We start from the raw sequence: 12,858 nt of genomic DNA, 5'->3' as shown, positions 1-12,858 counted from the left end.
CACGCCATCAAATGGCATTAAATAACACGCAGAAGGATGAAAATATGTACATATAGCACGCCAAATGCAATAAATTGATGTCTTACAACGCAATTTCATAAGATCAGTCTGGAGGGGTCATATTATTTAAACCCACTTTTCTTAGTCTGTGGTTCATTTCTTTGTGTATTTGGACCCTAATAGTTCATACAGTTTGAATTTGAACCCTCCAGCTGCTGCAAAACTATCTTTATATTCATTTTGGCAAAAATCCAGTGGATTTCTACAACCTCTTCTAATTCCTGCTTAATTTGTTACGTTTTATAACTAGTTCCGTCTCCACATTTGCTCATATAAGGTCCGGACTTCAGACGAACATTTCTCCAGTATTTCTCCATAACTGTTTGTTAGCATCAGCGGTTGTAGTCCAGACTGAAAATATGTCCAAACTTGGAGCCCATTACCTAAAATGTTCAGTTGTTGGTTGAACAGGACAGAGCAGCCAGACTGATCTCATGAAATTGCGTTGTATGTGACACCAGTTTATTGCATTTACCGTGCTATACGTACGCATTTTCATCCTTTCGCATGTTTTTTAATGCCATTTGATGTTGTGTCAATGCACTAGTCGCTAATCTCGCTAATTGCTAACCCTAACCCTAAATCTAACCCTAATCTCGTTAGCCGCTAATCACACTAATCACTAACCCTAAACCTAACCCTAACCGCTAATCATGCTAGCTGCAAATTGCGCTAATGGTGTGCTATTTTACATGGTGTAAATATACACACTGACAGTTCACAATGCGTACAGATAACACGGCAATTAAAAGTGGCGTGTTAGCTCTATGCAATTCATGATACCATGTTGCGATTTTTGTTCTTCAGCCAGTGTTCGTGGGTGTGGTGGACCCGCTGCATTTGTGGGTTTTTAATTCAACATAATTAAACAATTCTATGTTGAAAAACCCAATAGATGTTTACGTCATCCCAATTACAAGCAACATAAAAAGCATAATGTTTAACATTTACCTTTTACGTTTGCTAGATCACGTTTATGAATTAAAGTGCTACTCGTTTTTTGTTTGTTTTTTTAATACAATGTAATATGAAGATATGTACAGAAGAGGATTAGGGAAAAAAAAAAAAAAAGAAGTAAGGCCCAATATATTTTTTATTATTATTCTGAGAAAAAAGTCTGAATTTTGACTTTTTTCTCAGAATAAAAATAATAATAATAAAAAATATTGGACCTTAATTTAATTTTTCTTTTTTTCCAGTGGCACTAATCCTCTTCCGTAAGATATGAGAGGAAAAAATTCATCAAAAAAATAATTAGTCCTCATTTTTCTTATTATAAAAAATGTCTCACAGACCCAAACACCATACAAGGGTTAATCTGTTTTTTGTCCAAGCCTTTCAGACAAAGACAAAGAAAAAAAATAAAACCTGCTTAATCATGAGTGAAGATGAGGAGGCAGAAGCTGATTGGCTGCAGGAACTGTTCAGGGCTTTAATCAATTAGGCTGATTATGTGCAGGTTTCTACACTGAGTCAGTGCTCACAGACCTTCAGTTGATTCACCAGTGGTGGACGATCACAGAGGTTTATTCATCACGGTTGTCACTGGAAACAGGAATATGGTTTTGTTTGATGGAAAGAGATGCTACTCAGGTACGAGATTTAACCGAACTGGAGAAACAGACACAAAATGTAATGTTTGAGGAAATAACATGAATGCAAACTGTAGCACATAAGGCGAGGTACGTGGACAAAAGTATGTGGACACGCTGAATTCAGGTGTTTTTCTAACGGGGGTCTGGGATACAAAACATAAATATAATTACATTATTTAGTTTGTTTCAAACTATTATCTTTGTTTCCAAAATGCCTCACATGGTTTGGACTGAAGTCCTCAACATTTTCTTTCTATCCGTGACTGTAATTCTTTGGTGATTCTCAGACTTTTTACAGTGGAGTACCCCCTGAAATATACTTTTTTATCCAAGTACCCCCAACTCTCGCTTCAGCATTTTTTTTAAATTGGAAAAAAAATGGCAAAATGTGTTCCTGTGCCAAAGGTGTCAGTTTATATTTTCAAAACTTTGTAAAGAAACAACATATTTAACTGTAATATATATTTTTTTTTAAAAAAAAGCTTTTTAAAGTAAATTTTATGTAAAATATAAGCTAAAAAGTACCCTCTTTCATTGATGAGAAAAATACATTGTTCATTAATTAATAAATTAACCTTTCATCAGCAAAAAATAATTATCTACTCGTATAAACTAATTTTGAATCGTATAAAATATAAATGTTCTTCAAATGTTACCAAAATTTTAACGTGATTGACAATTAAACTATTATATGAATGTATTTATTCTGTTTTATAGTTCAGCATTAATTCTCATTATTGATTTCGTATTTGGTACATGATGACTTATTTAATGGATTTTTACAAAAAAAAAAAATTCAAGTACCACACTTTGGGAACCCCTGTTCTACCTCTAAATTTCTCAAATATTTTTCTTGCTCTGACTGCAAATTATAATTTTCTACCCCAACTAACCGTCTACTTTCTTCACATCTTACTGAGAAAAATCTCCCATTAAACTTTAAGGAAATATTGATGTTTTTATCTTAAATCCACATGAACAGGACATCTTACAGCTGTAGACGTGTCCCAATACTTTTGTCCATATAGTGTAACCATCTTATCTGTTTGGTTCTTTTGAAGAGATTCAGAGAAGTCTTACGGTGCTGTTTTTGTTCGTAAACTGATAGATTCTGTTTAAGATGAACAAAGATGATGGTAGAATTGGTCAACATGCCCAGATTATGACCATAATGGGATTAGAGGGGTTTTTTCTAGCGGTACGTTTCCATCCTGGTGCTTTTCCCTCCAGGCAGCGAGGCCGACTTCAGCTCATCCAGCAGCTCCGGAAGTCTGAAGACCAGAGAAACCGCCACCTCCGGTTCAGCTGGAAAGAAGGCTCCGTCACGCAGGTGTGAAGTTCAGACGTCACAAACTGATCTAAGATTTAACCCATAAAGACCCAGGGCTACTTTAGTGGCAGTTCTCAAATCAATTTGTCTGTTTTTACCCTTTAATATGTACATTTATTGTGTTTAACCCATAAAGACCCAGAGTTACATTTGTGGTATTCATCTAAATGTAACCTTTCTGAAGTGGTTTATCACTATTTATTGTAATATTATCTTCTATATTTTGCATTTTTTCAGTGAAAATCATGCATTTTCCTGAATTTAATTCACTGATCATGTAGATGTTGATTACAGCTCTGAGTTGAGTTATTATATCAGAACCAGGTAAAATTTAATAAAAAGTGACTTTTTCAGCAAAATATATCAATAATTGAACATATAAACAAGTGTTTCCATCCACTGTCATTGATCCAACTCCATGGGTTTTACTGGTGAATCAATGTTTCAAGCTTTTATTCATTTAATTGATTATTTTCTCCATGTTATTTATTTTGTAAACTTTCTTATACGCTTTTGTTAATTTTACTTATTACTTTGACCGTTTTTGTTAATTTTGTTGCAATTTTTTTTCTTTTTAGTTGATTTTTTTTGCTTATTTTTCCACATTATTTTTTGCTTAGTAGTTTGTTTGTTTTTTTAATTCATTTTTGTTTATTTTATCCACTGTCATTGAGCCAACTCCATGGGTTTTACTGGTGAATCAGTGTTTCAAGTTTTTATTCATTTTATTGATTATTTTCTCAATGTTATTTATTTTATAAACTTTCTTATTCACTTTTTTTTTGCCAGAATATTTTTATGGAGTTTTACAATCCTGCAAGCACAGCCTTTGCTTGAATCACAATTTACCCTCCTTTACATATCTGTGCCATTTTAATTCAAAACAAAAATGACAGCATGCAAACCATCTAAAAGAGTTGCTCTTTTACTGACAGTGGTAGTTCAACTGAACAAAAATCAGAATCCACTGGAATTCTTATTCATTTTTGTTCATTTTATTACTTTGACCGTTTTTGTTAATCTTGTCGCTAAATTTATTATTTTCTTACTTTGTTAGGAGATTTTTTGCTTATTTTTCCACATTATTTATTGCTTAGTAGGTTTTTTAAATTAATTTTTGTTCATTTTATCCACGGTCATTGATCCAGCTCCATGGGTTTTACTGGTGAATCAGTGTTGTAGAAGATGACGGTGTTTCCACTGTAACTGCGGAGCCTCTGAACGTCCAAATGGGTCATATCTGATGACCATGAAAAGATGAATACCTGTATTTTACACCAATTATTTCCATGTATTGATAGGATTAGTGGATCTAAAGGTATTAAACAGTTTAGATCAGTAGATGGTTTTGGTCACCAGTGGATATTTGGGTCTTTATGGGTTAATTGACATTTTTCATAAGGAGATTAAAGGGTTTTTTTTTTTGTTTTTTTTTTTTGTCTTTTGAACTTTCTTTTCCACCAAGTCGAGGTGCTCACATCCGGTCGCTCCCGGTCTTCAAACCAGCCGGGTCCAGCTCCACAACAGTCCGAGATGCAGAGCTCTACGCCCCTTATAGAACCCCCCCCAGAGCCACCTCCTCCACCAACAGCAGCTGCAACTCCAGCCCCACCACCAGGTACAGGCGTTCACACCATGGATTAGGCAAAAACGCACAAACAGCAAAGATGTAGGATGATCTGATTTAAGAGAGGATAGGACTTCATTTATTCCATCATGGGAAAATTTCATAGTTGACAGCAGGAAAATACAATGAGCAAGTGCAGAGAAGTCGGTAGAGGGTGAAAACACAGTAACGTCCTGTCAGAGAGCGAACTTTAATTGACTGCCATTCCAGCATATATTTCAATATAAAGCAGCTCTTTGTTTTGGATAATCCCTTATGGTCCAACTAAAGCAAAAATGAATTTAAAAGTAGAAATGTAAGTCATTTAACAACACTAATCTGTCAAATTGTCTCTATAATGTCCTGTCAGAGAGATTTCCAATACCGCGTTTTGACCCGAGAAAAATATGAAATATAAAGACAGAAAAAGAAATCTGGTATTTATATGAATAAATATAAATATTATTTACATATCTACCATCTGCACATGGTGGAATATGAGGTGGTTACTGTGAACTATTGTATAACCTGGGTCAAAGTTAGCGTTATTATAGTTTTTGCCGTATTGTTAGCTTCATAGCATAATTGCCTAAGTCATACTCCATATTGACAAAAGTATTGGGACATCTGAATACAAAAGTATCAGGTGTTTCTTTTCTAACAGGGGTATAAGATGCAAAACAATAACGACTAATGTCAGAATAGTTTTATATTGGGATAAATATCATTGCATTGGTTATGCCTCAGAGATGGTTTGGACTTAATTTCTCTTAACATTGATTTTTTTTTTTTTTTTTTTTAATCCATTCATGAATATGATTTTAAATGTTCTTCCTCTAAATTTTTAAAAATATTTTTCATGCTCTGGCTGTAAATAATTTTCTACAACTAACCATCTACTTTCATCACATCTCACTGAGGAAGAAAAATCTCCCATTAAAATTTAAGGAAATATTGTTTATAAATTATATGGACATAAATATTGGGACACATCATGTCTACAGTTTTAAGATGTCCTGTTCATGAGGATTTGACACAGAAACATCAATATTATTAATAAATGATATTTATCCCAGAATAAAACTATATTCTGACTTTAGTCATTGTTTTGTATACCAGACCCCTGTTAGAAAAGAGACACCTGAATTCAACATGTCCACACACTTTTGTCCATCTATAGTTTGACTTCTATGCTATGAATGATATAATGATATATGTCCAGCACATACAGAAGACTGAAATTACAAAACTCAAGCCCATGGTAACGCAACAAACATTGTAGAAAATATATATTAAAAAAAAAAAAAATAGAATGTAACTATAAACAAGGGGTTGAAAAGATGATAAATGAAAGAAAATGTTTTATTTGTTTTATCTGGTCTCAACACTTTAACTTGGGTACATTAAAAATCCACCCCCTTCTGCTGGAAATGGATGCAATCTCCTTTTGGAATCTGATCAGATCAGTAGCGGAGGCTGTGCATGGTGATGAATGAATGAGTGGGTGGATGGATTAACTCTGCTCTGCTCCACCGTTTCCTTCCTGACAGTCGGTTCAGGTTAAATTCGTCATGATTTGGCTGCAGTCGGGATTAACGCGAATTTATTAAATAAATGTCTGAATATGGTGCCCAGACGATGACCCTTCTGACTTGTATGTGGATCAGAGTAAATCCATGCAGGTTTGGAGGTTGGAACTTAACTCCTGAATATTTTAGAGCAGTTCAACGTTAGTGCTGAATAGGGATTTAATAATGACTGGTATAACAATAAACCGCGGTAAAATTGCCAACGGTTAGTATTACCGTTTAAGTTCTAATTACCATGATAACTGTGTTTGATTACCGCACTTTAAGGGGAAAAACGCCTATGTAAAGATCTGCTTTTATGTCAGATATTTGAGTATAGTTTTAATTTATTACAATTTTAATTTTATATACCTAATATTTGGAACCAATATTCACTTTCAAAGTCTTTGAAAAGGTTCGTTAAGCATCTGTTTGTTATTTATGCAATAAATTATATACATTTCCCAAATCGGATTTTATATATTTTATGTTTTCTGGCCTTTTGTGTTGATATAGTAGGTTAAAGTGAAAAAAATAATAGGCAGTTGATATAGATGAAGGTGTGCTGAAAAAAAATATACCAAACATGGGTATAGTAAACATTTGTTTATATAGTATATAAAGGTAAAATCAAAAGTACTGAAAAACGGCCAAAATAGGCTCAGACCACTAAAGGTTAATATTTGAATCTTTCTGCCAAGAGAAAGTACATTGTGCCTATTTTTTTTTTTTTTTTTTTTTTTTTTTTTTTTTGTCAAAATACAACTTGGTTAAATTATTTCAGTGTGTGTATAAGTACTTTTTGAACATTTTGAGCACAATTTCAACAATACTGTGATAATAATGATAATCGTGATAATTTTGGTCACTGTAACCGTGATTTGAAATTTTCATATCGTTACATCCCTAGTCCTGAATATCCTGGAGCTCAAAAACATTCTTGACATGGTTCTGGAGGCTCCCTTTGTAGACTGACTGTTAGCGCCTCTCCTGCATAAGGTTTACAGTACAGTCCCGTCTCAGTGGCATAAAATGACAAGTGCATCCAACCCCGGTCTGTTGGGTTTTTTCTTCGCAGCAGAATCTTTCTTTTTATCTGGCGGTTCCAGCTTCCATGAATGCATAATATCACTGTCACTTTAAGACATCCCCTTCCCTCCGTCAGCTTTCCTGCGCTCGGCTAAGTGTCATGTGACATCTTTTCCTCTCACATGCTGCCTTCTCCAGGGCTGTTTCTATTTCTGGCTGGGATGCGGAGCACTGGCATCAAAGCCTCCAGTATCACAGGTTGCCAGAATAATGTGCCAGTGGAAGTGAAGTGAAGGACCTGCGCATTTGCATAGAGTCCAAACCTGCCCTGCATTAAAAACATGCGTCTGTTTCATCATTTCGCTTTGAGTGTGATGAAACGCTGATCAGAACACATGCATGGGGTATTTAAATGTTAATTTAATCAGTTTCTGGGTGTTTTTTTTTTTTTTTTTTTTTTTTTTCCTAATAAGGTGATTTCCTTCTGAGCTGATGGTGCTTGCATTTGGATCAGGGGTCTCAAACATGCGTCTCGCCAAAGGTTCCAATCTGGCCCATGGGATGAATTTGCAAAGTGCAAAAATTCCACAGTCAAGGCTGTGGAACTCATTTTAGTTCAGGTTCCACATACAGACCAACATGACCTGCAGTCAAATAACAGCAGAATAACCGACAAAAAAGAATGACTCCATATTTTCTTCTCAGTTTGATGTGAAAAAAAAATATTACACTATGCCTATAAATAATGACAACTAGGGGTGTGTATTGGCAAGAATCTGGTGATACAATTCGAATCACAATACTAGATCATGATACGATGTATCATGATACTGTTAAAAAGGCAATTTTTTATTGATTTTGCCCTTTTTTTAAATTATTATTTCATGGAAAAATTTAATTGCACCAGAAATATGCACAAATACAAAACACATTTTTATTTTTGTTCAGACTTAAATTCTGTTTTACAGTCATTACAGTTTAAGATCCTGTTCAAATGTTCATATTCTATTAGTTCAGAACTAACATCAGAACATTATTTTAGTTCAATCCCAACAAAGGAACTAACATTATTTAATAAAACGGTGTTAAAAAATAATAAATAAAATATAAACAAAAAAGAAAAACAAAAAGCAAAAATGAACCTCCACAATATCTGCATTTGAATAAATACCTAAAATATTGATACAATACTTTTTAATATAGATACAGTATTGTGAAATGAAGTATCGCAATATATTACAGAACTGATATTTTCTTACACCCCTAATGACACCTTCACATTTGTCTGTTTTGGGGCAAAAAAATATTAAATTATGAAAATATTTACATTTATAAACTATCCTGTAACAATAAAATGTGAATAACCTAAACTATATTGTCTAAAGAAAATTCAGCACAATTTTAACTATTTTCTGCCTCTTACTGTTTAGTGTCTTTGTAGATCTGATCCATAATGAACATATAAAAATAAGTTGGGGCATATTGTTAAAATTGCACTTATTTTTCTAAAGAAATTTCAGTTTTTTCAGGTTATTCACATCTTTTTTTGTTAGGATAGTTTATAAAAGTAAGTATTTTCATAATTGAATGGGGTTTTTTGCACTAAAACAAAGACAAAAATTTGGAGTTGTGATTATTTATAGGTTATTATGCTAGTATTTTACTGGTCCGGCCCACCGGAGATCAAATCAGGCTGAATGTGGAACCTGAAAGAAAATGAGTTTGAGAGCCCTGATTTGGATAAACCTGCATTTTAAGGTTTTTTCTGTCTCTAGTCTGCAGTAATCCTGTGTCAGACAGTAATTCCAGGCTTCAGGGAGCATCTGCCCCAATAGTGCACACTCACCCAAACTAATTGCTGTCTGCAGGGAGTGATTTTTTTTTTTTTTTTTTTTTTTAACTTGAAATCCCAGTTGTTTTTTTTGCTTTCTGCTGTTGGCTCAAAATGTCTGGATGATGTACAGTACAGTGTTGTGCAGAGTGAAGCTTCTCACCAATAGAACCCTCTGTTCCAAACAGAAGAGCAAACCTTGGCTGCTACCACTCATGTGGAGACAACCATGGCATCAGACCCCCCAACCCCGAACAGTACCTGACCCCCCTGCAGCAGAAGGAAGTGGCCATCAGACACCTGAAGACCAAACTGATGGAGTCTGAGAACAGAGTCCGTGACAGGTGGGTGACGATTTAGCACCACAACAGCTCCTTAATATGTAAATTTACTGTATTTAACCCATAAAGACCCAGAGCTACTTTTGTGGTAGTCATCTAAATGTAACCATTCTGAAGTGATTTATCACCGTTCATTGTAATATTATCCTCTGTGTTAGGTATTCTTTCAGAAAAAAATCATGTATTTTTCTATATTTTGTTTATTGATCATGTAGATGTTCATAAAAGCTCTAAAAGTGAGTTTTTCCAACCAAATCTGTCATTAACTGAACGTAAAATAAGTGTGTCAATCCACTGTCATTGATCCAACTCCACAGGTTTTACTGGTGAATCAGTGTTGTAGAAGATGACAGATGACATCCTGCAGATAGTCCAATAAGGACCTGCACAGAGGCTTTAATATTGACTTTAAGAGGCAAGTGGATTTGCACATAATCCGCAAAACAATGAAATTAGTTGTTGGGATTTCTAAAAATGAAACCCAGGGGCATCATATACAAAGAAAACAGGATCCAGAATAGAACCCTGGGGCATCCCAAAGCCTTCAAATACAACTGTTATATCAGAACAGAGAAAACTGAAGAAAAAGTGACTTTTTCAGCAAAATATATTAACTGAACATAAACCCAGTGGGTCCATCCACTGTCATTGATCCAACTCCATGGGTTTTACTGGTGAATCCATGTTGTAGAAGATGACTGTTTCCACGGTAACTATGGAGCCTCTGAACGTCCAAATGGGTCATATCTGACGACCATGAATAGACGACTAACTGTATTTTACAGCAATTATTTACATGGATTGATAGGATTAGTGGATCAACATTTATTAAACAGTTTAGATCAGTCGATGCTTCTGGTCACCGGTGGATGTTTGGGTCTTTATGGGTTAAGGCAGTATGATGGTGGTCGGTATCAGGAATAAATACTATCTTATTATGCAATTCCTACATCATGTTACATAGAGCTGCATTATTCTACTAGAGTTGTCTTGAAAGAAATTTACCCAAGACAAAAAAACTCATGTCTAACTTGACAAAGTAATTTAAAAAATGTCAAGGTTTTCCTTTTAACCACCAGCTGTGGATATCAATATGTCATCACTGTAGAAAGGATGAACAAAAAAAGGATAATGCATGCATATATGAAAAGTAAAACCAGCCACTTGCGTAACAATTGACCTTTCATGTTATTGGCCTGGTGCTTAAACCAGTGCCCTTCTAAACTTGGCAGACTCTGGAAGTGCAGTCTGTCAAAATATTTCTGCAAATTGTTAGTCTCATAGCAAAAAATAAAATTATAATATGTACTCTCCAAGCACTGCAGGTTGATTTTTCTTCATTGGCTATGACCTGAAAAAAGATATGACTTGGGGAATTCTGCTATGATGCTAACGATATATAAAAATATACCGTACTTTCTGGACTACTGACCACACCCACCCCATCTCCAATGTCTCACAATCGATTCATTGATGCCATGCTTACATGCAGCAGCTCTATTTCCTTCTCGGACAATCGGATCAATCGTTAGCCCAGAAAACATAAATTAGCCGCATCGGTTTTGAGCGTGTGAAAAACAGTAGTGGCTTCTAGACCGGAAATTACGGTATTTGCCTTAACCCCGATTCAGTGACTTCTGTGTTTTCATCCACATTAGAAAACATCCATGACAAACTCTTGATATTTTCTCATATAAAAGGGAGACGGAGATCGTGGAGCTGAAGGGCCAGCTCGGCAGGATGAGGGAGGACTGGATTGAAGAGGAGTGTCACCGGGTGGAGGCTCAGCTGTCGCTCAAAGAGGCTCGCAAAGAGATCAAACAGCTGCGTCAGGTGGTGGAGACGATGAAGAGCAGCCTGATGGAGAAGGATAAGGGCATCCAGAAGTACTTCATCGACATCAACATTCAGAACAGGAAGCTGGAGTCGCTGCTTCAGAGCATGGAGCTCGCCCAAAGCGGCACCAACCTCCACGACGAGCAAACTCTGGACTTTATCTGCGACAGCCCAGACAGCGGCGGGAAGAAGCTGATGGGAGAAGACGGTGGGATGGAGCTGGAGGACCAGGGGGCGGAGGCCATGGCGGACAGCGGGCTGCTGGTCAACGACGAGATGGCCAACAGAGCGGACATTTTGGAACAGGTCTTCATGTCTACTGCGGTGGATTTTAGTCAGGACTCGAGTGGAAAGATGAGGGCGGAGGCGGAGTCTGGGTTGGGGGTGACGGCGCTCACAGAAGACGGACAGTTGATTGATAAGTCCGCAGTACAAAACGCAAGCACACCTTCCCAAGCGAACACAGACGACAAGGAGGTCCAAACCGACGTGATGCCCATGTCGACAGATCTTCAGGCTCTGCTTCTTCAGCTGCTGAAGTTTCACGGGGTGGCAGGAGGTGACGCCGACCTACCGACCTCCAGCAGCTTGGTCGACCTCCAAAACCTCCCCACGTCCACATTCACCGCTACCCCTCTACCCAGCACGCCCAGCCCCATCCCCGCAGAAACCCCAGACACCACCTCTGATTCGGGCGTGTGCTGCTCAGACCTCACCGACGGTCACCAACGGTTCATGGAGGAGCTGGACTTCGGGATCGGCGGTGAGGAGCCTCGTCTTTCTCCGGGACTGGACGTGGTGGGTAAGCGTTACTGGAGCAGCAGCTTCCTGGTGGATCTGGTCGCCGTGGCAGCCCCCGTGTTGCCCACGGTGGCCTGGCTGTACTCGCGTCACGGGGTGGACGGAAGCGCTCCGGTTTACAACATCGCCGCTCTTATCCGTGGGTGTTGCATCATGGGATTGCACTCTCTTCGTCACGTTGCTTACAGGCCGGATGCGTAACGGCTTCCAACCTGCATGCACACGCCTAACCTTGAACTAAAAGCACTTCGGCATCTTTCAACAGTATTTGTGAGACTTGTTGCGTTTTTCGTTCAACACTTAATGATATCGACGCAGTTTTGGTTCAAACACTGTTAACTTTGCACTGTAGTTACCATGAGACGAAGCAAAATGGTGATTATGAAAGGGATTATTTATGAAAAGGGTTATTTATTTGTGTATTTATTTGTCATTTCTGTGTAGAAGCTGATCATCCGGGTAGATGGTTATGTGTTATCATCATCCTGTACCGTCTCTTAATGTCATCGTGTTACAGAAACCTTGTAATGTTCGGGTGAGAGTTCTCAGAGGTGAAAGATCGAATGTTTGAGGACGGGTTCGGAAAAGTCCACTGTTTTGAGTTAATGTTCAGAAACAAACCTTAAACCTTCAGCCAAAGCTTTAACGTGAATTCACCGTTTGTTGTTTTTGTGAAGAAGTATCTATATTTTTTTCCTCACTGGGAGTAGAGCTTTATTTGGTACAACCTGTGTATTGTTCATAGATACGTTGACGCTTCGAAGCAACTGACACTTGTTATGTGCCTGAGCTATGTGCAATACTGGTGGTTTACATCAACTGTCCTGTACCTTTACTATTAAAGCATGACAATTCCACATA

The 12,858-nt window shown here is 37.1% G+C and overlaps 1 protein-coding gene across 2 annotated transcripts in view; it reads left to right on the top strand.

Annotated features, from left to right (window-relative positions):
• The window catches only part of sybu (syntabulin (syntaxin-interacting)), a 29,299-nt gene extending 16,441 nt beyond the window's left edge, over positions 1-12,858 (top strand). For both annotated transcript variants that reach the window (XM_030157109.1, XM_030157108.1), the window contains exons 5-8: positions 2,886-2,985; positions 4,451-4,603; positions 9,208-9,363; positions 11,061-12,858. In XM_030157109.1, the coding sequence (XP_030012969.1) occupies positions 2,886-2,985; positions 4,451-4,603; positions 9,208-9,363; positions 11,061-12,198 (1,547 nt within the window). In that variant the 3' untranslated portion in view covers positions 12,199-12,858. The remainder of the gene's footprint in view (positions 1-2,885; positions 2,986-4,450; positions 4,604-9,207; positions 9,364-11,060) is intronic.

Source organism: Sphaeramia orbicularis, chromosome 16, assembly GCF_902148855.1.
Source record: "Sphaeramia orbicularis chromosome 16, fSphaOr1.1, whole genome shotgun sequence".
NCBI classification, from domain to species: Eukaryota; Metazoa; Chordata; class Actinopteri; order Kurtiformes; family Apogonidae; genus Sphaeramia; species Sphaeramia orbicularis.
The sequence above is the reverse complement of the archived record's forward strand: the minus strand, read 5'-3'. Positions and strand labels throughout refer to the sequence as shown.